General features: G+C 42.3%; 1 protein-coding gene across 1 annotated transcript in view; it reads left to right on the plus strand.

The window, feature by feature from the left end:
* Window positions 1-27,313, plus strand: part of Scfd2 (sec1 family domain containing 2) — a 357,956-nt gene that overhangs the window by 117,212 nt on the left and 213,431 nt on the right. Inside the window, exon 5 of the mRNA XM_004658696.2 lies at window positions 9,587-9,836. Within this exon, the coding sequence (XP_004658753.2) occupies window positions 9,587-9,836 (250 nt within the window). The remainder of the gene's footprint in view (window positions 1-9,586; window positions 9,837-27,313) is intronic.

Below are 27,313 nucleotides of genomic sequence, written 5' to 3' on the forward strand. Positions count from 1 at the left end.
TTTTATTAACATTTTCCATGATTAACATGAAGGGAATTCTTAAATGAAGCTCCTTTCTTCTCGTCTCGACTCCTCTGTTTCCTTTCCTCTTTCTCCTGTCTTCCCTTCCCTTCACCTCTCCTCCCCTCCTTCTCGTCTCCCCCTCCTGTGTAGCAGGCCTATTGCAAGTGTTTTGGGGGTACAGAGGTCCTTGGGCACTTTCTTGGTCCCCCACTGGAATAGCTTACCAGCCTATGAACACTGGCTGAGAGGATTTCAGAGATAGGCTTCCCAGCAGTGGCTTGAAGTTCCACCGGGTGTCTGCAGGTCTGCCTTTCAGTGGCGCAGGTGTGGGGCCAGCCTGGGCCACCCTGATGCCACACAGCGTACACTCCTGATGTCAACCTTTGCAGAGATATTTTGATTCAACTGAAAGGTCAGTTCTAAGGACAACATGTCTTTACAGAGGGCCATTGTGTGAGGTTACCAGGGATGAATTCAAGAATAACATGGGCCCCAGACTGCAGATAAACAGAAAGCTTTGCCATTCTAGACAGCTCTAGTCCTCTACCTCCTGCTAGTAGGTCCACTTATGTAAAAGCGAATGAGAAACTTAATCCCTGCTACTTTACAAAGAAGCCTTTAAAACTTTTTTTTTTGTAGTTAAAAAAAAAAATCTCTCTCTTTGGTGGGTTCTGGCTTGCAGGTTCTTCTCCCATGGTAGCATTAGTAATGTTTATATTTCATTTGACTTTTTACTAACCTGTTGTGAAATCTGCGATGTGGTTTTAAACTCAGTATTTGTAGGCTGCCCACCTTATTTGAGACTACCAACTTCCTGTTCCTAGAAGGTGTGCCATTCCCATACCACCTGTCTTAGCTAGTTCTACTGGTTAGGAAAGGGCCTTGTGGGGCACTAGGAGCTTGTGGGGCAGTAACTTTAAACGTATTGGAGAACGCATGCCAGGCACAGCAGCGTGATTAGCATAGTAACCTATAGGTCACTACTGTATATTCCTAAATAAATGAAAATGTTTTCTGCAAGATTAGCCCTCAGAAAAGAGGGAGCCATCTTATGTTTGAGTCCTTTCAGAACCTGCTTTATTGCTGGCATTATTCTATTTTAAATCACAAAGTAGTTTGTGCCTATGTTATGTTAATGGGTGCCTATGAAATGGGGTTACCAAATATTCAGACATTTATAGTATTATTTTTGTTTTATACAGGCAGAAGTTGAGACTTGGGGGAAGTTAAGTAATTTTCCCCAGGTCATACAGCTAATAGTACAGGCCCTCTTTTAAAAAAAAATATTTTTTATTTTTTGAGTGAGAAGGTGGGGGGGGAGAGAATGCATATGGGCACACCAGGGCCTTTTGCTACAGCTGCAAATGAACTCCACATGCATGAACCACTTTGTGCATCTAGCTTTACATAGGTACTGGGGAATCAAAACCAGGTTGCTAGGCTTTGCAGGCAAGTGTCTTAACCACTGAGCAGTCTCTCCCAGCCCTGGAGATCGGGCTTTTGCAAATATCATCTTACTCCCCATCTTCAGTATTAATGTGGTTGGGCTTTTTTATTTCTTTTAGTGCTCACAAGTTTATATTTTTAGGTTTCATAAAGATTCTAATGTGTTTTCTAAATAAACAGACAAAACAGCTTTGGAGGTTTACATACATGTCTTAGGACACTTATATTAGGTAGGCAAATTGCATTTAAAAAATTGGCCTCTGTAAGAGAGCTTCCCAGAGAGCTTTTATAAACAGCAGGCAGAGGAAAGTGTATTGTTATGTTTACAGTGTTTAAAATGCTGATTCTCCCATTTCATAATGGCCTCAACCACCATCACCTTCCTGAACCCAAAATTTTTTTCTCAATAGCTAGTGCACTCCACATTTAAGTACCTTACACAATCACAAAATATACGATAAGACTCAGGGCTAGGAAACACCTTTGAAAGTGTGCTTATCCCGAATACATTGTAAACATCCCTGCACTGCTCAGCCTCACTTGAAAGCAGGGATACAACCGGAAGGAAAACAAAACCAAAAACAACTTTAAATCTTAAAGTGACTAGAAAAACACCCGTTAGTTCTAAGTGTGTTCATTAGGTACCATCGTCAAGTTTAAGGATCTGAGTGACTGGCACAAAAATAGGGGCTTGTGTCTAGTTCTTCAGATTAAAACAATGTTCTTTTGAAGAGTGAAAATAACCACAGCCCACTAACAGCATCTGCTACACTGAGGTGTGTCTTATTTAAGTCAAAGTGACAAAAACAACCACTTCATTAGAAGAAAATAGAAAGGGTGTCTACTAGGGAGGGGAGAAAGTATGCTCACAAAATTCCTAATGTACCTGTTTTATAGGGAAAATATAAATTTACAAAAATGTTATTTAAGAGGCACCAGCAAAGCCTCCTAGAGAGCAGGCTTCACCCTGACATGCCCATTCTCTCTACTTGCCTATTTCTGTATCTCTCTCTCAAATAAATCATTAAAAATAAAATATTTTAAAAAGTCAAAAAAAAAGAAAAAGAAAAAGAAAGAGCGGGCTTCAGAATGAGGCCTGGCCAAACCCGCTGCAGCACAGGTGTGGGCAGCAGGCAAGTTTCTGAATTTCCCTGAGCATTTCCGTACCTATAAGAGGGAGGGAACAGCACCTCCCTTATAGGATTGGAAGGAACAGTGCCCACAACACAGTGGGCAGTGTGGGCAGGCAAAAGTGGGAGCTTGTGGAGTTGGAAAAATGAATATCTTAATTTCTTTCATCACTTTCCCTTATAACACGTCAGTCATCGTTAGCCATTTTCAAGGTGCAATCTTTTCATTTCCTGTTTTCTCATACCATTTTTTCATTTCTTCTTTCCCATTTGGCACATCTGTTATTAGACAATTAACATGCACTATGTATGTAGTATATACCAGTGTTTTACAAACTGCAGTGAGTTAATCCCATTCACTTGTCTTCAGCAGGATGGCTTATACTTAAACCAACTAGTATTTTTTTTTTTTTTGCTCCAAATTTTCAAAGCCATTGGTTCATGTCCAGTATCCTTTTCCAATGTTTTCTCTCCTAAACTTTCAACTGACAGGGTGCTAAAATTTAGAAAATTACTAGTAAATAAGAAAGCAATGAGGCTCGAGAGCCACGATAGAAGAACCATAACAAAGTACTGTCTTGAAGAACCCAAAGACTCAACGCATGATACCTTGATTAATGAAAGGGGATAGTTACTACCGTTCATATATGAAACTTTATGTTTTCCCCATCATTAAAATTAAAAACTCGGGCTGGAGAGATGGCTTGGTGGTTAAGTGCTTGCCTATGAAGCCTAAGGACCCCTGTTGGAGGCTCGATTCCCCAGGACCCACGTTAGCCAGATGCACAAGGGGGCGCACGCGTCTGGAGTTTGTTTGTAGTGGCTGGACCACACCCATTCTCTCTCTCTCTACCTCTTTCTCTCTATACCTGTTGCTCTCAAATAAATAAATAAAAATAAACAAAAATATAAAAAATAAAAAACTCTAAAATATTTTTTCATTTAATATAAATTGCAAAAGAAAGCTTCACCAAATGTGCAACGTAATCCTGCCAGACACATAGACAAAATTATGAGTATTCATTCCATGACGTTATTGAGACCAATCAAAACTTCTTAGACATCTATCCAACTTCCTGGAGTTGTTGTACTAGCAGAAAAAAGGAATCTACTTTAAAAAATAGCAATGTACGGTAGTATATCTTAGTACTGAAATTAAAGATCTAGAGGGAAAAAGGCAGTCCCTTAAGACCATGAAACAAAGTAAAGTAGGCAGTCAGCAAGTAGAAAGAAAAATCTGTCAATTCTGTTTCTGGCAAAACGTTTACTTCAAAGAAATTTTTATATAGGCTGAGGCTAATATATATTCAAGATAATAAACATTTTCCTTTGGGTTAGAGTTAGAAACAAGTTGGGAAATCCCTGACCTTTCCCTTCATCCTTATGAGGAAGTCCCGCTGTAAAAGCAGGGCTCAGAGATGGAGAACATCTCTGCGGGCGCCGTGCGTTTATGGGCAGCACAAGGAAAGTCTAGTTTGCCTTCCAAACCAAGGTGGCACGGGCACCTATCTATCTCCTTTTGCCAGTGGAGCAATGCCCGCTGCTCCCTGTGTCAGCCCCTGATCTTGGCAGACGGTTCTGATGGTGAGGAGCTCTTCCTTACACTGAGTTGCAGAAGTCTGCTATAGTTTTTTCAGTCTGCCATAAAGGAGATCCCAGTGTGCCAGGAGCTGAATCTTAGCAGTCTGTTTGGCTTTGCCTTGCCAATAAACATTGTTTGAAATATTCTTATTTATTTGCAAGAGGAGACATAGAGGGAGGGAAGGAGAAGAGAGAAGAAGAGAAAAGAGGAGAGGTGAGGAGAGGAGAGGAGAAGAGAGGAGAGGAGAGGAGAGGAGAGGGGAGGGGAGAATAACAAACTCCAGATACATGTGCCACTTTGTGCATCTGGCTTTATGTGGATACTGAGGAATTGAACCTGTGTCATCAGGCTTTGCAAGCAAGCACCTTTAACTGCCGAGCCATCTCCCCAGCCCCAATAAAGATGTTTGAAGAATAGTATGATTTACAGAAAAGTCTCAAAGAGAATACAATGAATTTTTATGTAACCCTCACTTTGCTTTACAATATTATTGTAACCCATTTATAAAAACCAAGTAGCATAGCATATCGATTGCTTTCTTATTGCTGGGGCAAAATACCCAACTAGAAGTAACTTAAGGAAGGATTTTTTTTTTTTTTTAAGCTTAGAGTTTTGAGGGGAAGGCTAGCACGGCAGGAAAAGTTTGACAGGAGCAAAAATCTGGTGTCACATTGCCACATCAGCAGAGAGGAAGTAGAGATGAATGCTCAATGGTCAGCTAGCTTTCCCTTTTTCATACAGCTCAGGAACCCAGGCTGTGGGATAGTGTCACCCACTCTTAGGGTGGGTCCTCCTACCTCCACTGACCTAACCCAGAAAAATCCCTCATTAACATGACCAGAGATTTGTTTCCACAGTGATTCAAAATCATGTCAAATTGAAGTCCAGAAATTAACCATCACACTTGGGCATGTTTCTGTTAACCATAAACTCCACACTTGGCTCAGTTTTCTTTAGTTTCTTCCTGGAGTCCTTTCTGTGTTGCAGCATCACGTTCAGGATAATGTTATATTTGGTGCTGGTGGTTTTTTTGGGCTCATCTGCCATGTGAGTTTTCTAGTGTTGTTTTTCATGGCCTTCATAATTTTGGGGAATAATAGACAAGCATTTTATAAAATGCCCCTCAAATGGGATTTATTTGATGTTTTGGGGTTCTACACTTGGGAGAAGAATACTGAAAAAGTGAAGTGTCATTCTCAGTGTACATATGACTTCTGACTGATTATGGAAGCCTTGATTTCCTAGATTAGGTAGGCTTATTTCTCCTTTCCTTTGCATAGTGTACTTTTTAGAGCTGAGTCATTATATAAAGCCTATGTGTAGAGGGTGAGGAGAATATCTGAATGATTTATTGATGTAAATTAATGTACTTTACAATATGTTTACGTATTGCTGCTTCCCTACACTTATATATATTCAGTGGTTAATTTCATCAATGGGAACTAATGAACATTTATTAATTGCTTTGAGCTATGAGCAAATGCTACTTTATTTTTTGTTATTGGTCCGCGTTTGGTCATTGGGAAGGCTTGCAGTTGGTTCCTGAGTCCTTTTGACACATCCCATTCTTTTGTTCGTTTGAGCCTTTCCTTAATCTTCACATACTTTTTGGCATTCCAGTGTCATCCAGGTGGTTCATCTGGTATTTTTCCTGTCATATCCTTGGAATCAGTCATTTCTTTGGAAGTCCCAGATATATTTTATGAAAGATTAGGTATTATAAACTCCTAAGTTGTGGCAAGCAGATGTCCTTGCTCCTGAGGTGTCATGACTTTTCAGTCATCTCAGAGGACACACAGTTGGATATACACAAATACAGGGCAAACCATGCTACACACATACCTCTAATTATTTCTGGTTTTGTGTGTCTGCCTTCAGTAAAGCTGTCCTTTTGTGAATATTCCATACTTTGCTGAATAACCAACAGTAAGAGTAAGAATTGTTTCCTTCTACTACCAATCTTAAAATAAAAGCGTTGGGGGAAGAGAAAATGAAACAAAGACCTTGGGATATGCATCATTTCCCAGGTGAAGATATCCTAAGATGTTAGGGAACTCCTTAGTAGAAAGGTCAACATTGGAATCAGGCTTCATAATGGAATCTTGTTATTTTCCCATGACTCATGCACTTTTCTGTCTGGTCAGTATTCTCTGCTTTGTATTGAAGTCATTTATGAACTTACTGAGATGCTTTGAGCATAGTTAGAAGATAATTTTGTTGCTGTATACAAGAGAAGTCGTGCTAGAGAGTCACTAATAGCTGCTTTTCTCCTGCTTGTATAAGACCACACAAGAAGGTGACACCCTGAAGAGCACATGTTCGTGGGTGAGCATTTACCAGTGACTACCTTACCCCAGTTTACTTTTTAAAACATTTTAAAGATATTTGTTTATTTATCTACTTGCAAGCAGAAGAGTGACAGACAGAATGGGTGTCCCAGGGCCTCTAGCCACCGCAAACAAATTCCAGATGTATGCGTCACTTTGTACATTTGGCTTTACGTGGGTTTTTTACTTTTACTTGGGTTGCTAGGCTTTGTAGGCAAGCACCTTAAGTACTGAGCAATCTCTCCAACACCTGATTTACTTTTTTAAAAAAAATATTTTTTATTTTACTTATTTATTTGACAGAGACAAAGAGGGAGAGAGAGAGAGGGCGGGGGGGGAGAGAGAGAGAGAATGGGCACCAGGGCTTCCAGCTACTGCAAATGAACTCCAGATGCATGTGCCACTTTGTACATCTGGCTAATGTGGGTCTTGGGGAATTGAACCTGAGTCCTTTGGCTTTGCAGGCAAATGCCTTAACTGCTAAGCCATCTCTCCAGCCCCTGATTTACTTTTTTATAACTATTTTTCTAAAAATCCTTCTGCTCTGAGGAGAGATGCAAAGGGCTTCTCTAGGGTGGACACTTTATGTGTATGCCTGCTTTTTAGAAATGGGTTGTGACACATTGAAAGAACCTGTTTCTTATCATCCAAGCAGCTGGAGAGGAACTCAGGAGCAACTGTGCCAGTTTCCGCTTCTGTGGCCCTCCCTTGACAAGCCAACCTCATGGCTCCTTTCTTTTAAAATTACTTTTGGCAGCCAGTAAAGCAAAGAACCATTGAGAGTTCCAGTCCTGAGCCTGTGGGACAGTCCTAGGATGTCTTCAAACCTTTTGGACCCTGTTACTCCTGAGGACTGTATATTTATACTTCATGAATCACGTCTCATCGCCATGTGCCAGTGAAATCTCTGTCCTTTCTCATTCTTACCTTAACCAGTCCAAAGCTTAGCATTTTATTTCTGTGCATGAACACCATGAGCATCTAATACTTTTATTGGAAATAAATGGTAACAGCTGCTTTTGTGTGTACAGCATAGAATTATGAATCTTAACCTTGACACGATCTCTCTGAATTTGTCCAGGTGTGGAAATAACTAGATCTTCTTGTTTGGCATGGTCATCACAGTTTGCAATAGTATTCAGCTGTTTGCTATTATCATCCTGTTTAGAGAGTCTCCGTAGGTCTTTCTTTCCCAGTACTCCTTTCCTAACGTGACTTCTCCCACATCAAAATGTGTATATCTACACACACAGATATGTACTCCACCTCACCCTCAGCATTACTTTCCTCTGCAGTGCTCGCCATTGTCTGTGGCCCACACAGGGCATTTCTACAGCTCTCCTCTGTGTAGCCGCTCACGGAAAGTGAATGTGGGAGCAAGGAGTTTGTCTTGTTCACTCTCTATCCCCAGACCAGGAAGGGTAGCTGGGACAGAGACACTCCTGCACGAATGGTTCCAGATTCTGATTATTGACCCCTGTCGTGAATATAAATACAAATAGTACAGTTTCATTTCATGGATTATTTTATGTTATAGGTGAGGATAAATCAAAATATTTGTTAATACTTCGTTTTATCTGTTTATTTGAGAGAGAAAAAAGGCAGATAGAGAAAGAATGGGCTCACGAGGACCTCCAGCCGCTGCAATTGAACTCCAGACGCACGTGCCACCTTGTGCTTCCGGCTTTATGTGGGTCCTAGGGAAACAAACCTGGCTCCTTTGGCTTTGCAGGCAAACACCTTAACCACCGAGCCTTCTCTCTAACCCAAACCACATTGCTTAAAAGGAAGATTTATCTTATAACTTATATGAGAGATCATTCCTTGGGAGTTTACAGTTTCTCTGATAATGCATTGCTATTACACAAAGAATCTTGAAATTTTCTACATTATCTTTTATCATTTCTACATTTAAGAAGTTGGTGGAAGATCTGAAAACATTTTTAATGAATGAATTAATTTATTTGAGAGAGATAGAGAAAGAGAAAAACAGGCAAAGAGAGAGAGAGGGAGAGAACGAGAGAGAGGCAGATAAAGAATGGACATACTAGGGCCTGTAGTTACTGCAAACAAACTCCAGATGCCTGTACCATCTTGTGCATCTGGCTTAGGTGGGTCCTGAAGAATCAAACCTGGGTCCTTAGGCTTTTCAGGCAAGCATCTTAACCTCTAACCATATCTTCAGCTTGAAAACTTTTTTTTTTCTAGTAGTTAGACAAATTTTCCTCCGAGTCCCCCAAGAAGTGGATTTTTATTGAAAACCTTGAGTGTCTGAAGTACTTACCTTTTTTCTTTTTTTGGTTTATCAAGGTAGGGTCTCACTCTAGTCCAGGCTGACCTGGAATTCTTCACTATGTACTGTCAGGGTGGCCTTGAACTTATAACGATCCTCCTATCTGTGCCTCCTGAGTGTTGGGATTAAAGGCATGTGCCACCACGCCTGGCTGCATTTTCTTATATAAGGTTAGTGATCAAACTCAGGGCCTTGCTCATGCTACCATTGAGCTATATCCCCAGTTCTTTGAAATAATTATTTTCTTAAAATTCATAGGGTTGTATTTGTTTAAGTAATAGTGAGATTGTATCAAAGGGTTGCAGGGGCTGGGCATATAGCTCAGTGATAAACCCTGGCCTGGGATGTGTAAGGTTGTAGGTTTATTGCCCAATACCACCAATAAATAAATAAATAAATAAATAAATAAATATTAATTTTTTTTTAAGAAAGAGCTTGGTGGCTGGGTGTGGTGGCGCACACCTTTAATCCCAGCACTGGGGAGGCAGAGGTAGGAGGATTGCTGTGAGTTCAAGGCCACCCTGAGACCACAGAGTGAATTCCAGGTTAGCCTGGGCTAGAATGAGACCCTACCTTGAAAAATCATAAAAAAGGAAGGGGACCTGCTATTTGACTAGTTAGTTCATAAAATAACGCCAAAGTTCTTATTAACATTCTCTCCAGGACAGCTAAACATAGAGGTGAAAGGTAATGTGGTCAGTGAACATCACGGGCTTGTTTGTGAGCTGTCTTTGGACTACCGTGGGGCTTAAGTTATGTCTTCATACCAGGCTGACCTGTCTCCCTCTGCCACCTTGTGCCTCAGAGCCTTGGGGATTCGGCCGTGGCTGTGGTGGTGAAGCAGCTGCTGCCGATGATCAAGCCTTCCGCGCAGAGGAGCGACGTTGACTACAGCCCCGAGGAGCTGCTCGTCCTCCTCGTGTACATCTATTCTGTCGCCGGGCAGCTCCCAGTGGACGAAGACCTGCAAGAAGCTGAAAGCAAGGTGAAGAGGGCCCTGGCTCAGGCCTTCTGCGAGGAGTCGGAGCTGTCACCTCTGCTGCAGAGAATCACAGGTGAGTGAGGAACTGAGTTCTGGAACAAAGTGCTGGTGATCCTGAAGCCAGGCTTAGAAACAAAGGCTGTCCTAGGAAGAGGCTGTAACTATCTCCCGGGGAGCACTTCTTAGGAATTTCATGGGATTGTAGAATGGCACTTGCTGAAGTATTTTTTTTTTCCCCAGTAGTGGCAATGGGCTGACCTTCCTAAGTGCTTATCATCATCCTTGGGCTCAAACCCTTGTTAAAATAACAAAATACTCGTAGTAAATATAAAATGTAGTGTGCAAACATCTGAGATAAAAGGCCTCTATTCACAAAGTCTCTTTGAAAGTTTGAATTGTCATTTCAAACTTTATCACTTTTTTTTTTTTTTGTGTGTGTGTGTGTGTGTGTAATGTTACACAATGCCATAGGATTAGAACTTGCCATTTTCAGGAATAGTTTTCTATTTTGATATTCATTTAAACTTGGTTTAATTAGTAATAAGCTAATTACCTCAAGTCCTTAAGAAAAGCAGGCCCTGCTAGTTTGGGGAAGATACATAATTCTAAAAACCTCCGTCTTTTCACTTAGTAAGATCTGTGATGTAACTCACGAAGGCATCCATCCATCTGTAATATATTGGGTCAAACTCAACAGTTTCATGCATTTTATATAAAGCTAATTTCCACTGGTATAAGTCACACTGCTGTCTGGAAGTTAGAAGTTATTAAAACTTATTCATGAAATATGAATGCTTGAAAACATGTCAACTGTTCATTCAGTCATTCAGTAAGTCACTCGTGTGTGTGAGTTTAGGTGTACGTAGACCTCTCCACTCAGAAAAGCTCAACTGAGGTCGTTTATGCACCCTCCAGCCCAGCCCATGGTACGGGGCTGCTTACTTTACCCCTCACGGATGCTTCATTCGATGCCCACTGTTACTGTTGACCTTTCCTCCTGTAGGGCATGGAAAGTAGAACCCTGGTGGGATAGAAACCAGGTGAAGTTTTCACCGAAGGGAAACTCTTCCTTGCTTAGCATAGAGCCTGTTTGCTGGCCTAAAATTTACTTAAGCAAAACTGTGGAACGTTCCTGTTTCACTGACGACAGTACTGTATGTGATTAAATGTGCTTGTTTGACTCTAACTAAATATCGACTTAGCTTTAATATGTTTTATGTGATGCTTAGATTTAAAGTTTTAATGCTAGGAGAATTTAATGAGAAATTACACTTGAAATGTATACTTTTAGAGATCTCAGGGATAGTGTGAATGTTTTAACTGATGTTATTAGTGTTGATTTGTATGGTGTCTGCACACTGCCATGTTACTTTTGGAACTAAGGCCATACATGAACAGTCATTCTCCCAAGGTGTTCATTGACTTATTTTTATTACTTTCTTTACTTATGGTTGCTCAGAATATTGCACTTTCTTGCTTTTAAAACACTTCTGTGAATTCATACTTATATTAAGAAAATTTTCATAACCTCAGACTGTGAAGATTCAAAAACCAAGAAGTTGCGGAAATTTTGGTGTATCTTCAAACTTTAGCAGTGTCTTATTTTATGATATTAAGCATAATTCTTGCCTATACTAACTTTGGATATGTAGCTTAAATGGGTGTTATTTTGGCATATGTGAACCGATCACTAGAGAAAACACATATGAACACACACATGTACTCAGCAGCCTCTATAGACACCACAAGGATGTTACTGTTGAAGATAGACTTGTACTTGGCCGCTATGGATACCTTTAGTGTGTAGGTTGAGAACTCAAGTGTTCTAAAAGGAAGGGCTCATATTTATAGTCAGCTGCTAAAGAGAATATGTAATCTACAATTTAGGCAAAAATTAATTACACAGTATTGGGGCAGCTGTGACCCATTGTGGTGAAAATAGGAGGAATTTCTCAGTGTGTATTGATGGAATTGGCTTATCTCCCAAGTGTGCCTAGTATCTAGTATCCTGGAATGAGGTTAAGCTGGCTTTTTCACTGAACTCTTTCCAGTGTTGTGCATAAGTTATCCCAGGGATAGTTGTGGCTTTCTTGTCACTGAGTGTCGGAATTTATTGATGCCTGATGTATATTTGTGCTCAATGAAAATTTTATTAAAAAAGAATTATCAAGGGCTGGAGAGATGACTCAGCAGATAAGACCCTTGTCTGCATGGCCCGAGTTTGATTCCCCAGTGCCCATGTAAATCCAGATGCACAAAGTGGCACATGCATCTGAAGTTCATTTGCAGTGTCTAGTGGCCCTGGTGCGCCCATTCTGTCTCTCTCTGCTTGCAAATAAATAAGTAAACTATGTGTAAAAAAGAATTATTGAAAATGATCAATCAGCCTAACAATTTTATCTTAACTGTTGATAGAATAAGAAAGCCACTCTTTCTCTGTATGCATGACCTACCCATCTCTGAATTGCTAGGTGATAGAACCAGGGTTTGAGTCCAGGTGCTGTGGATGTGGATCCCATGTCTTTACTTTTTCATTTATTTTTGACAATTTCATACTTCCATAATGTATTTTGATCATATTCACTTATTATCTTCTCTTGTCCCCTTCCCACCTAGCCCCTTCTCCACTAATCTCTCTTCTATTTTATGTCTTTTTTATGTTAGGGATGTTTGCATGAATGTGGGTGGAAGGGTAATTACTACACCAAAGGCAGTTTTCTCGAAGTTATATCAATGAAGAAAATGTCTCTACCTCCCCCCAGTAGCTATTAATTGCCAATGGCTCCTCCCACGAAGAAATGTTGACAGGCCCAGTCTTGTGCAGGGGAACCTAGCTGCTGTGAGTTCATGAGTGTAACGGGCATGCCATGTGCAGCAGCATTCCATAGCGTTCTTTCCTATCGGCCATTGCTCTGCCCCCTCTTCCAGGATGTTCCTTGATCCTGGGAGCCAGTGGTATAGGTGTCCTGTTTAGGGATAAAACACTCAACAGTCGCTTATCCTTAACACTTTGACCATTTATGAATCTCTGAAGTAACCACTTCCCAATACCAAGAGGTTTCTCTGCCCAAGGCTGAGAGCAGCGCTAGTCTGTGGGTGTATACTTTAGAGCCCATGACTTGAAACAGGAGATTCAAAGCCTGCTGTAAGCCCATTGGAACACTGTATTTCTTTCATGTCATAGCTCATGTTAGGTTACATAGATGGCTTCATAACATGCATGCTCAACTGCTCTGTCTTAACAGGCAATTCATGTTGAAGTTAGTATTTTAGATTTGCTTTTCATGTGTTTGTATTAGCTATTTTTAGATGTTTCCCATGCCTTCCTAGTTTTATGCACCCATCTTCTTGGCTTCTGCATTTATAACAAGAGTTAAAATATATCTAGCCACAGAATTCTACTGGTTGTCTAGCTGTATTAGGAAGGAGTAACAAGCTTTAATTCTGCTTATGTCAATAACATCTCTTGGATGTGAGGGTGATCTGGCTGTGACATCTGTCACCCCACTGATCACCAGGGTTGGTTTGGCGAATCTGGCTGGCTAGACGCATGTCCCCTTCCTCCCGCACCGCCCCATGTGTGTCCCTCTGGAAGCTGTACGCTGGTCGGAAAGTACACCCTTCCCGAAGAGAGGAGGGAGGGTCTTCAGTCAAGGGCATACGAGCAGCTGTGCTCCCCTGCTCCCCTCCAAACAAGCTCTCAGTGACATCTCTTGACAGTAATTGTGTGTGTTTAAAATCCATATTTCCTCTTATCTATTCAGTGTGTAATTTATTTCTAACAGTTTCTTTCATGTCCCTCTATTCTTTCTTTGCTTGGGAAGGATAATAAGAAACTGGTAAACCAACAAAAACTTATGCACGTTGGTCAATGGCGGCACACTATTTTCTTTTTAATCTTCTCTCTTTTTAATAAATATGTTGTGTGTGGAGGGGGGGGTTTCTAGGGTGGTGGACAACTCTCTCTTATTCTGGCAGAAGAGCTGGGATTGGCCCTCTGGGGCTGGCTGGGGAGCTGGCCTGGCCACGGTCTACTTCCTTCATCCTGCTAAGTTCAAAGAGAGTGTCAGCTTCTGTGCACTTGAGCATTTGCATGCCCGGCCCAAGAACAACACAGGAAAGCCATTTGAGCCGTCTTCAGAGGACACAATCAAATGTGAATTCCTAAGATCTGTGTCAGCTTGGAATGCCATCCTACAGAGAGGAGTATCAAGAAAAGCATGGGATTTGGAGGCAGAAATCCTTGATTCAAAAGTCCTAGTTCAGCCGTTTCCTAGCAGTGTGCTGTGTTCATGGGCAGATCTGCATCTTGAGCCTTGATATTGGACATAACTGGCCTATTAAACACTTGTGATATTGTTGAGCATAAAATGTTCTTAGTGTGAACTAATTTGGTCCATAGGCATCATAAATAAATAATTATCACTTTATAGCACCTAACTGCCATGTAGGGTTGAGCTCCTCAGGCCTTTTCACCTGGTGGTGGGCACAGGCAACGAGAGGAGACGTTTGCAAGGAACGCTGAGGCGGGTGGGCAACACTGCCGTGGTCTGAGGCACCAGTCCTGGGGGCACTGGCCACTGTGGCCCAGCAGTTGACCCTTGGGCTGAGGTGGAGTAGTGGTTTGTCACGTCTGCAAGGCTGTTAGAAGCTAAACAGTGCTGTCAGGGAGGCTCATCAGAAAGCTGTGACTCGGGCTGGAGAGATGGCTCAGCAGGTAAGGGTCTTCTTGCACAAGCATGAAGGCCTGAAGCTGCCCGAGCTGGAATCTGCAGAGCCTAGGTCAGCAGCTGGATGTGGTCGTGTGTGGCTGTCAGCTGGCTCGAGGAAAAATAACCAGCTCCAGCAGCAGTAAGAGTCTCTGACTCAAAATAAGACAGGGCAGGGGGGCGATGGAGCAGGGGCCCCCGACTTTCTGTTCCACACCACAGGAGTGCATGGGCACTACAGGAACACACAAATATTCATTCAAACAAGCAAAATGAAAGGAAGTTCTGAATCAGGAAGCGAAGAAAAAAAGAAAACCTCTTATATTCTCAAGTCCACTGTATCTCTAAAGAAATAATGATCCATGCATATTACTGAGTTTCGCTTTGCTGTATGTCCACCTTCCTTCCACCCTTTCTACCCTTTCTTATACCACCTTCACTGTTTGCCCACTAAATTCTGAATCTCTTCTAAGACCCTTGTTTCTTCCTGTACATTTGCAAAAAATATATAAATCCAGGTACACTTTTGGGATGTCTTGTAGTTGCCCAAATTTTTATGTTAGATAAAAGGACTCATAAGGAAAGGCATTACTATGTTTTATTTTTAAAATTTATTAATTAATTTATTTATTTGAGAGAGAGAGGGAGAGAGGCAGATAGAATGGGAGCACCAGGGCCTCCATCACTGCAAATGAACTCCAGAAGCATGCACCACCTTGTGCATTTGGCTTGCGTGGATACTGGAGAATTGATCCTGGGTCCTTAGACTTCCCAGGCAACCTTAACCTTAACCACTAGGAAATCTCTCAGCCCACTGTTTTATTAATAGAACAATTCTTGGAAGTTATCTATTCACTTTGCTCTTAAGTGTGAGGAAATCAAGGCTACCCATGTTAACTGTCTTGCCTCCAGCCACCAACAAAATATCCTATTCAGTGCAGGAATGGGACTAGAGTCTGTATCTTGACTTCCAGCCCAGAGTTCATTTTACTAGACCAGTGATTTCCAACCATTGGTTCATGTATTCTTACGAAAATGCAGGACTTGGAGACAAGGATCATCATAGAGGGTGCCATATGAATCATCTAAAAACTAAGGCCTACTCCTGTGGATAGACAGCTATATGTTGCAAGTGTATTGTGATTTATAATAACAAATTCACTTAAAATATTGCTGGATTTATAGGATATCTCCTTTGTTTCTTTTAATTATTAGATTCTATAATTTTAATTATATGGTATCTTCACACTTTGAAAATATTTGAGGGCTAGAGTGATGGCTTAGTGGTTAAGATGTTTGCTTGAGAAGCCTAAGGACCCATGATTGATTCCCCAGTACCCAGGTAAGCCAGATGTACCAGGTGGTACATGCATCTGTAGTTTGTTTGCAGTGGCTGGAGGCCCAGGTATGCCCATTTTCTCCCCACTTTGCCTCTTTCTTACTCTCTTGTTCTTAAATAAATAAAACATTTTTACAAAAAAAAAATTGAAACCATAGGTCACAATATGGCAATAAGAATCTCAAATTCAAGTGCTTTTAGGACCCAGAACTTAATATAAGTAAGTAAATTAGGTTAGGTTTTGAAAAAACCCAAATGTTATGATAAATGGCACTTGGGAGGAAGAGTGAGGAGGATCTTGTGAGTTCAAGGCCAGCCTGAGACTACAGAGTAAGTTCCAGATTAATCTGAGCTAGAGTGAAACTCTACCTCAAAACTCTCACTCACCCCCCAAAAAATTATATTGTGGTATGAATACTGAGCATGAGATATATCCTCTTAACAGTTTTCTTTTCAAAACAGGGCCTTATTCTTAGCTCAGGCTGGCCCAAAACTCAGGTTGTAGGTCTAGCCTCCAGCCATCCTCTTGACTAACTTAACCATACAGTCTGATGTTGCTGCCACGGGGACAGCGTTGTCACAGATCTCTAGAGCGTGCCATTCTGCAAACAGGAACTTAGGTCATTGATGGTTGATTGGCAGCTCCCTGTTTCTTTGTCCCCTTCCACTCTGTCCCAAAGCCCTGGCCGTCCCTGTTTCACTCACTCGCTCTGAGAATCCCCTTAGTGTGACCCCTGGCTGACTGGAGTCCCACAGTGAGTTGTCTTCTGTGATTGGCTTCTTTCATTAGGGCTGACATTCTCAGGGCTGGGTCGTGTGGACACACACCGCACACTTTCCTTCTCCCTAGAGGTGGGGTAATACTGTCATTCTCTTGAAGAGATATTGGCATCTGGCGCTTACTGCAGCATTTCTCACAACCACCGACATGTACAAGTCTTGAAAATGTGTTTTTTAAAATATTTTATTTTTATTTATTGATTTATTTGACAGAGAAACAGGGAGAGAGAGAGAGACAGAGAGAGAGGAAAGAGAAAGGAGACGGGCAGAGAGAGAATGGGTGCACCAGGGCTTCTAGCCACTGCAAATGAACTCCAGATGCTGCACCCCCTTGTGCATCTGGCTAACGTGGGTTCTGGGGAATCGAACCTGGGTCCTTTGGCTTTGCAGGCAAACACCCTAACCACTCCACTAACCCATCCCTCCAGCCCTGAAAGTGTGTTTTAATTGGAGTAGTATCCATAGGGACAGAAATGTGTGTTCTGAAATTTGATTCATTATTGCAAGAAAACCTATGGGATGAGGGAAGGACGAATGAGAAAGTCCTGTCCATAAGGACGCTGGCAGGAGGCCAGTCTGTGTGCTCTGCACTGGGTTTCTCCTTCAGCCCCCGGAGAAACCACTGTCAGCTGTGAAAGAGGAGGGAGCTGGACATTGTTTTCTTTTGGGTTGTGGAAAGCAGTTTATGACATTTTAAGGTCTACTTTCCAGAGGAGAATGTATGTGTGCTCTTACCCCGAGTGAAACAAAACCACGTTCTATAGCCAGCAGCAAAAATGTGCTTGCAGTCACTTCTTCGTAACCATTTTCCTTCGATTTTGACAAGTTCAGGTAAATGTAGGTAGTATAGAAATGATCATCGCTGTGTATGGCTGCCGGTCAATTATAAAAGCTTTTTCGCTTCCATTAGCCAAAGGCATTGGTGCACATGGAGCGTGTCAGAGGAAGCACGCTTTTAAATAAAGCGTTTTTCATTCTTGTCCAGGTGCAAAATTATTCTTCTTAGTAAAATATGGAGCATTTCCAAACAGAGAATTGTCTAAAAGAACGAGGAGCTAATTAGAGTTCCTCAGCTAATATTTCCTTAACTATCTCTTCTGCACCCTACCTTCTGCGTATTTCTGCCCTGGTGGACGTGTTACAATTGAAAAATGCTTTTCAAGTCTTCAAAAATCGTTCCCTTGAGCATACCTTCTGGCTTGGCAGTAACACCTGATTGCTATGGTAACGCAGAGTGAACCTGAAAGTTCATCATCAGCCTTCATGAATGAAAACTTTAACTTCTTACAGTAGGTGACAATGTACCACTCATGACAGTGGAGTGCTCCCATTCAGCTAAAGGAACATAGCATATTAGGGAAAAATTTGTTTCAGCATTAAAAAAATTATTTACTTATTTGCAAGGAGGGAGGAAGAGAGGAACAATGGGTACACCAAGACCTCCAGCCACTGCAAAAAAAACTCCAGATGCATGCACCACTTTGTGCATCTGGTTTATGTGGGTCCTGGGGGATCAAAGTCAGGTCGTTACACTTCGCAGGCAAATGCTTTCACACCGGAGCCATCTTTCCAGACCCGGTTTCAGCATTCTGCCCCGTGTATTGGTTCTACTTTCTGCATTCTCACGCATTATGCATGCCAAGACTGGATGCTTCCAGAAAGAAGTATGCCTTCATTTCTGTTGTTCCAGATTTCTTGTTTCAGACATGCCAAAGCAAAGCAAATGACAGCTTGAGAAGTAGTTGTTTTCCGTCATGGTTTACAACACTGTTTGGTAAAAGAATGCCTATTTTTTTTTTCTCTTGATTTCTAAGATTTCTGCTGGAAACTCTGATGAGGAACATATGTCTGCTCTCCAATCACTCCCCTGAGAATTGTTGGAACTGTTACATTTAGTTTTACTGTCCAACATATTAAAATAGTTAACCACAGCACACATTACTAAATAGCCATATCAAGTGAAGCCTAGAATGTTTACTATGTTTTAAATGCATCATAAGCTATACAGAAAGGTACTTAGAGCTCTACTGAGGTAGCTAACTAGTAAAGCAATCATGCTAACGTACTAAGGGATCCCTACAAATTACTTTCTCAACTATTGAATTCTTTCACACCACATCACAAGAATCAGCCATGATTAACTAAGGCACTGGAACTGATCTTCTTGTAGTGGTATTTATACATGTATAAATGCATAAGGCAAAATGTCCACGACATTGATTTTGCATTAACACACAGTACAGTCATGCACCAAATAATGACATTTCAATTAGCTTTGGATCCCATACAGGACAGAGGTCTTATAAGACTATGACTTGGTTTCACTGTATCTCTCTCTGTCCCATGCATGTGTCTGCACACACACAGGAGCCATGGCACACATGTGGAGGTCAATGGATGACTTTTAGGTATCTGGCTTCATCTTTGTATGAGACAGTTTCTTGGTGCCACAAACTGCCAGACTGCCGAGGAATGTCAGACTAGCTGGCCTGTGGGCTACAGGTGCTCCTGGCTCCGCCTTCCATTGTTGTTTGCTTGTTGGGGTCACAGATGCACGTACCACCCAGCATTATGTGGGTGCTGAGGGATTGGAGCTGGGCCACCAGGCTTTGCAAGCCTTGCTGTATCTCTTGATTGAAGCAAGAGCCCGTATAAAGTGGTTGACATATATCATCTGGAGTTGTGTGAATACACTCCGTGATGTTCACAGTACAGTGGCATCACCTAATGGTGTGTTTCCCAGAACATCGTGTCATCGTTAAGGAGCACTTAAGTATGCATTCATCTGTACCATCATTTAAAATATTAGTCATTGTGACTGGGGAGGTGGTGTAGTGGTTGATGCACAAGCGTGAGTGCATGGGTTCAGACTCCCAGGTCCCCTGGAAAGCCGGACGCTGGCTGCTAGCACCCGTTACCCCACTGCGCCTGTGACTGCCCCTCCAACACTCAAGTGGCTGCAATCACGGCTGTTGTGTAACTAGAGCTCTCTGAGTACTGGAAAGTCAAGAGCGGTTGTTTGGATAACATTTAAGCTTCCATGCTTTTATGTTTCTTAAGGATACTCATTATTGGATGTTTTCTGATTACTGAAATAATATTTATTCATTTTAAATGGTTAAGAGACATTTTGCTTCTTAATAATCACAAAATGAAAGTTAAATTTACCTGTGAAGTTACGATCCAGAGAGGATGTTAGTATTTTGGCCTGTATTTGATGCAAAAATCAGTTGGTGAATTGACACATGCAGGAAATGAGATGTGAAGGTTTCAGTAAGATACTGTTGACTTGTGTCTTGAAGTTGATCTTTGAAGGGCACGGTGCCTAGGATGGATAAGGCCCAGGCACATTCAAAGTCAACTTGAAGACACTAAGACTAACGTCTCAGAGAAGTTCATGAGAATGCGGACGTCCTAATGTTTATGTCACAATGTTAGTAGGTATTACTCCTACAAAGTAAAACTACCTCTGGTCCTAAAAGGGAGATACTAGGATCTTGAGCGTGAGGAGAAATATCTCAACATTTCAACCTAAAATTACAATGAAACAATTTAAAAAAGACACATCAAATTCTCAATTTAGACTTATTTTATGATGTGAAAGATTAACATTTTTTATAACTTTTGTTTATTTGTTTGCAAGCACAGAGAGATAGAACAAAGACAGACACAGAGGGAATGGGCACACCAGGACCTCTTGCCACTGCACAGGAACTCCAGATGCATGCCCCACTTTGTGCATCTGGCTTTACATGGGTACAATGTGGGTACTAGGGAATTGAACCTAGGTCGTTAGGCTTGGCAGGCAAGAGCCTTAACTGTTAAGCTATCTCTCTAGCCCAAGATTAACATTTTAAGAAATGTTTTTTAATTAATTTATTTGCGACACTGAGAAAGAGAGAGAGAACCGAGAAAGAGAGAGAGAGAGAGAGAGAGAGAGAGAGAATGGGCACCCCAGGGCCTCTGGCCACTGTATAGGACAGGAACTTTAGATGCATGTGCCGCTTTGCATCTGGCTTTCTGACAGGCTTTGCAAGCAAGCCGCTTTAACTTCTAAGCCATCTCTCCAGCCCAAGATTAGCAGTTTTTTTGTTTTTTGTTTTTTGAGGTGAGGTCTCACTCCAGTCCAGGCTGACCTGGAATTCACTATGTAGTCTTAGGCTGGCCTTGAACTCACAGCAATCCTCCTACCTCTGCTTCCCGAGTGCTGGGATTAAAGGTGTGCACTACCACGCCCGGCGCAAGATTGGCATTTAAAAAACCCAAAGGAGAATATATGTTTGCAGATCCAGTGATACTGATTTGTGTTTTAAAATTTAGTTTTAAAATTTTTTTGTTTATTTTTATTTATTTATTTGAGAGTGACAGACAGAGAGAAAGAGGCAGAGAGAGAGAGAGAGAGAGAGAGAGAGCGCGCAGAGTGGGTGCGCCAGGGCTTCTAGCCACTGCAAATGAACTCCAGAAGCATGCGCCCCCTTGTGCATCTGGCTAACATGGGTCCTGGGGAATTGAACCTTGAACTGGGGCCCTTAGGCTTTACAGGCAAGCACTTAACCACTAAGCCATCTCTCTAGCCCTAAAATTTAGTTTTAAAGATAACCAAACCTGCAATTCTTCTAGAAGCCTGCTGTTTTCTGTTTTTGTGTGATGTCTGTCTATTCTGTTTTGAGCACCTGCACTGAATTGGTTCTTAACTAAATGGTAATTTTTACTGAAGTGTGTATAAAATGAAGCCCCTTCTTTCCTTTCTCTCTCTTTTTGATTCCTTTCATTTTTTTTAAACACAAAACATACACTACTCCTCCTCTTCTGTGCCTTGATTTGTTGCCGGCCTGATAGAGAGCCAGCTGGAACAGGAAGCCGATCTGGTGCAGTGCTCATTAACAATTCACATTTTCTAAATGCAACGAGGATGAGAGCTTTCACTGTAGAAGCGGTGGTTTTATCCACATTACACTCTAAAATGACTAGACTCTGTTTCCTTATTTTTGTTGTGGTGGTTAAAAAAAAAAAAAAAAGACCATCTGACCTGGACTGTTCTTTTCACATAGCAGTGTGGGATTCAGGATTTTTTTTTTTTCCTGTGCATATCACCACCTGGCAAAGAACTCAGCCCTTAGCCAAGAGCGGATTCTCCATAATTAAAATGTGTTTGGGAAGTTGCTGGCTGGGGATGCACACCCTCCCTATGAGGGCGTAGAGGCCACGTAGCAAGTAAATAACAGTGCACTTGCTGCAGCTTATAGTGTTCTGCCTCCATTTATGAGAGTGAAGCACATTCATTATACAGAATACACACAGAAGGCTTTACATTTTGTTTCCAGAAACTAATTTCAATATAGTCTGTAATTATAGCTCCCTTTTTTTTAAATTGTGTTTTAACTTTATCTCTTTCCTGCCATTCCCCTTACCCTTTTTTGTTTCTATTTTCATGCCTTTCTGAGAAAAATCTGAAAACATGCACAGTCCATAGTTTTACTAACTGAATAGTTTTGGAGTTTGCACAATTTTCTTGGATTTTTTTTTTTCAAGTTGTTCTCCTTGGGAACATAGGAACAAGGTGACATCATCAGAGATCAGTAGAAGACTTGTTTTAGAAATGAACGTTTTAAATAACTTTTGACTTCAGGGTGATTATGGCTCTTCAGAGCCGCAGCCGCGCCAGTTACTGGGTCGGAGCTGTGGACGCTGTGGTGTGTCGGGGAAGGACAGCCATACTCTAAGTTTTTAGACAGCACGTGTAGAAAGAAAACTAGAACTGTTCAAAATATCCTTATTGTTATCATCTTTGTAGCCCTTGCTTGAGTGAAGTCGTGCCTGACTCTGTTGTAAAGTCAGATTTGAGATGTGTGTGTGTGTGTGTGTGTGTGTGTGTGTGTGTGTCCCTCCACACTATACATAGCTCTCACCTCCAGTGTGAGGGATCCAGCCTTCTGCTTGTTCATGCTGGCAAATATTGTAATACTGAGACATTGAGCCTTTTGCTCAGCCCATATCTTGGGGTTTTAATTGACTTTTGTTGTTTTTCAATTTGTCAGTGAAAAAATATCTACATTTTACACTTGGCAGAAATGCACATGATCAGGCAGAAAAAATAAATCTGGGACATTGTTCTCTAGGGTAGAGAGAAGCCAAAACAGTTACTAAATAGTCTGGCACTCCCACCAAGTCCTGTGTGTCTGGATTACGGGGGCACACCCTCAGGGCTGGGCTCTGCGGAGTGTCAGCTGTTTGTGACCACCTCACTCTACAGGCCCTTTTCTTCTTTCACTCCTTTTGTACCAACCGCAAGTCTTTTACATCCTTAAATATATTAGACTCCCTTTAGCCTGGAGTTCACCCGACTAGTTCTTCAGTGCAGCCCATTTAACCCTTCAGAGCTCAGTCCAAACCACTGCTCCTGAGGCTAGCCTCTGCTGGCACCCCACACTAGCTCAGTGCCCCCCAACACCATTGTGTGTTTTAAATGAACACACTTTATTACATAGTTGTGTAATAAACAACTAGTTTTGGCCTTCCCTCCCAGACCACAAACGCCATCTGTCTTGCTCACCACTGTACCTCAGGTGCTGCTCATGCATGGAGGCACACAGCAGGATCTTACTGAGCGTTCAATGAATGAGAAGGAGGAAGATCCAACAGGGTTTCCTGTAACACTTTGCTAAAGGGCAGATAGGTCATAAATTCACCAGCAGACCTCTGCTTTGGAGAAAAGAAAGGTTGGGTCAAGAATAAAATAGAGCCGGGCGTGGTGGCACACGCCTTTAATCCCAGCACTCGGGAGGCAGAGGTAGGAGGATTGCCAGGAGTTCAAGGCACCCTGAGACTACATAGCGAATTCCAGGTCAGCCTGGGCTAGAGTGAGACCCTACCTCAAAAAAAAAAAAAATAAATAAAAATAAAATAAAATAAAAAGTAAACTAGAACATCGAAGGAAAGCATGAACTGTCAAGGCATTTTGAAATCCCATTGCTTGAAATACAGTCAGGAAAATAGTTCATATAGCAAAAACAAATAACAGAGGTTGTTACTGGACATGTTGCTTTGTGTTTTAGTACTTTTATGCAACCAAATTTTAAATCCTAGAGACTTTTGTTTAGATTAACTGCTTCTTCCCTTCCCTTCTCTTCATTGTCTTCATTTTCCTGCTTGTTCTTGCCTTCCGTCCCCTTCTCTAGAGTTTCTACTCAGGCAGTGAACACACCACTCAGCAATGTTTCTCATCAAAACCTTTTAAAATCGTCTTCTAACCCCCTGCTCTCCTGGAAACTCTTTTTCCTCATGACAAAACAGGAGGAAGAGCTGAGGAAGGTGATGACTGACCCGAACGCGGTCCTCTGACCTCCACTAGCACAGCCTGGCATGCGCACATGCACACATCTACACACAATAAGTAAAGAAACAAAACTGCATATACCTACCATTTATTGGGCACCTATAAAGTGCTCTGCATACTTCCCTGCACCTGGTCCTCACTGCAACCCTGGGGGGTAGCTGTTACTACCCACTTCCGCAGAAGAGGAAGATGGGCTCCGAGAGGCCCAGAGGTGAAGGAGCAAGAATTCAAGCATAGGCCCGTGTGGGGCCAAAGCTGGGGTTCTTCATCTCTGGGCAATATTACTTACTAATTCTGGACTGAGCTGCTCCAGCACTTCCTCCCACCTACCTGCTGTCTATTCTCACTGTTGATCGGGACACAGCTGTCCCCTTTAGTGGTTGACATTTTTGCCCCAACAGGAACTCAAACTAGGTGCTAGAGCTGGTCAGGCTCAGAGTTCAGAGCCCAGGAGCCTTTTCCTTTGGCTCTTTCATTTAGCACCAGAGTAGGAAAAGTGTAGGAAATTGCTTCTTTTTTTTTTTTTTAATTTTTATTTATTTGACAGAGAAAGAGGGAGGGAGAGATAGATAGAGAGAATGAACACGCCAGGGCCTCCAGCCACTGCAAATGAACTCCAGACGTGTGCACCTCTTTGTGCATCTGGCTAATGTGGGTCCTGGGGAATTGAACCGAGGTCCTTTGGCTTTACAGGCAAATGCCTTAACTGCTAACCCATCTCTCCAGCCCTAGGAACTTACTTCTTAGGCATGATCTCTGTAGGCCAGCTTGGTTTACGTGGACAATGTCATATGATGGACCTGAAGGTAAGAGCAATGAGATTGGTCTTGGTAGGTACTTCGGTTAGTGTCTTTGATGGATGTCTGCTTTTAAAACTTACACTGGGGATGCAGCTCTAATCATGTGCAGCAGAAACCGTGAATGAAGTTTGTGTCGTGTGAGTCACCATGCAGGCAGGCTGCCTGGAATGTCGCTTTCCCCCTCTACAGGTCAAGACCACTTGTCTTGCACCTTCTCCCCTGGTCTTGTCTTTTCAACACACCCCTGTGACCCTCAGGGGACCCTTCCAGCAATTCACAGGGTCGCTTCCACAGAGCTGGAAGGGACTAGAAGTAATTGTCCGTAGCAGCACTCTTCTGATCTCTCCCCGTTCTTGCCTTCTGCCTCTCAGAAGCAGCCTGCATCGCAGGTGCTCTCTGTGGAGCCTTTGCAGCGCTGCGTTCTCTCTTTGGTTCGGCCTGCTCAGTATTTATGATAAAGCTGGATTGAGTTTGAAACTAGAACGCAGACTTCACGTGAATAGCTGGATTGATTGATAGGCTGATTGATTTCATTTTGCCTTTGAAAAAGTAAATACCCTAAGAAATGGTCATAACTGATTGGTGACTTCTTCGAAGAGGCCTGTACCTCCAAGACTCTGTCCTTTGCTTCACTTTCTGGCATTACCTGTGGCCCCACCTCTCCATCACTGTTGTGATCACGCACCACTTCCTTGTTCATGGAATGAAGGAGTAGCAAGCAGCGATTCCGAGCCACTTGGAAATGGCTCACTCATCACCCACTTTACTGTAAATGGAAGTGGATTCACATGACATCGATGTCCCTGGAGTCCAGAAGTGTTCAGTGACAGGATGAAGCACGTGGTAACCACTTGACAAACATCTGTTAAATGGATGAATGTACCACTGAAATCCTGGGTGCTTGGGGACTTGGGGTCATTTATTTGGCTGGAAGAAGAGACACAAAAGGGCAGTTTGGGAATATTAATAGCCTCTTAAATACATGCAGACTGGATGACAACTAATAATTTTTCTACTTCCATGAAATACAGGATTTTATTTTTATTTTGTGATAGTTTTTGGGCACCGGAAGTCAAAAATCCTTTCGGGGATGTTGAACTTCGACAACCTTACAAATTTTAACAAATTATCTTTCTTCCATCCAAACAAATGTCTCTCGGGTTTTGTCGGGCCTGAGAGCCTCTAACCTGGTACTCTGTCTGCCAGAGTAGGCTATTGAATGGGACCTATGTGTCTCTGGTGTTGACCAGCAATAAGTCTTCTGTTAGGAACACCCAGGCTCTGCCCCGAGCAGACAGACCTGTTACAAGTAGGAAACGTTCTTACTATGGTGGCTTAGTAACATGGAGCCACAGTTCACATGGCTTTGAGTACTGATTCTATTTGTGACATGGTCCTAAGCAAGTTAGAACATTTTTGTGTTGCCTTTTCTCATCCACAACATTGGCACGTTGTGCCGTGAACCCCCGTTTTCAGAGCAGTACCTGGTTCTTGCGGTCTCTACCTCGACAGCTGCTGCTCTGGGGTGCTGGGCACAGCTCTCACGTTTGCCTCAAGTGTGGCAGTGCAGCCACTAAGAACCCTGGGGGTACAGTTTGTCTCTGTTTTGTCAGCTTCATGGAGGCACTATTGATGATTGTGTATATGGTGTTAATTTTCCTTAAATGCACTTACTGCTTTGGGAATGACCACATCCTCTTGTTACCAAACTGTAAAAATGTTGAATATTATTTCTCCTCCTCCTCTTCTTTTTTCTTCTTCTCCTTATGTTCTTTCTCTTCCTCCTTCTTCCTCCTTGTCATCTTCCTCCTCCCCCTTCTTTTATTGTTCTTTCTTTCTCTCACCATGCCCAGTGCTGGGGATCAAAGCCAGGGCCTCACGTGGTGCACTAGGCAATCACTCTACCCCTGATTTACATCTCGAGCCCATTCCCCCTGATGTCGAATCAAAGCAAGAACCTTTCAGGTACATGCCCAGGTTCCATGGCTTTCCTGGTTACACACGGCAGAAGAGGCTGTTTGAGGGAAGACTCACTGCAGTTATTCCTTTTTAATGATCCCAGGCTCGCTTACCCCACAGATGTTTGAAGGAAAATGAGGCTCTGGTCCTCTGTGAGCTAGCTTTGGAATGCGCCATGAGCTCATGCTGATCAGCCAGGGTTCTGGGTTTCTTCTGTGTGATGGAATACCTCTGTGTATCTGTTTTCCCCAGAAGATTACAGCTTCTCTAAGGGCTTGGAAAGTTCTGATAGGAAAATCTGCCATGCCTGTCCCATACACAGGCCGTCTTCACTAGCTGAGCCGTGTGTGCTAACCTTAAAGAGATTTGACTTTTTCATAGCCATCCAACCATGAGAAACTTTAGCAGACCTTTTCCTACGTCTATTTTTTATCCACTGCTGGCTAATTTTGAGCAGAAACTTGATTTTAGGGGCAACAATGTAAAGAAAATATTTATGTTGTGCTCCTTCTTTCCAGCTGCTTAAAACTCCTTTCAGGTTTATCCCAAGAAGCAGTGAGTTCACCGAGAGTTAGACTTGGTGCCCACAATGGCTTTTGTAACCCTTTGTGTACAGATACCATTAAA

This window comes from Jaculus jaculus, chromosome 11 (assembly GCF_020740685.1).
Source record: "Jaculus jaculus isolate mJacJac1 chromosome 11, mJacJac1.mat.Y.cur, whole genome shotgun sequence".
Taxonomy (NCBI): Eukaryota; Metazoa; Chordata; class Mammalia; order Rodentia; family Dipodidae; genus Jaculus; species Jaculus jaculus.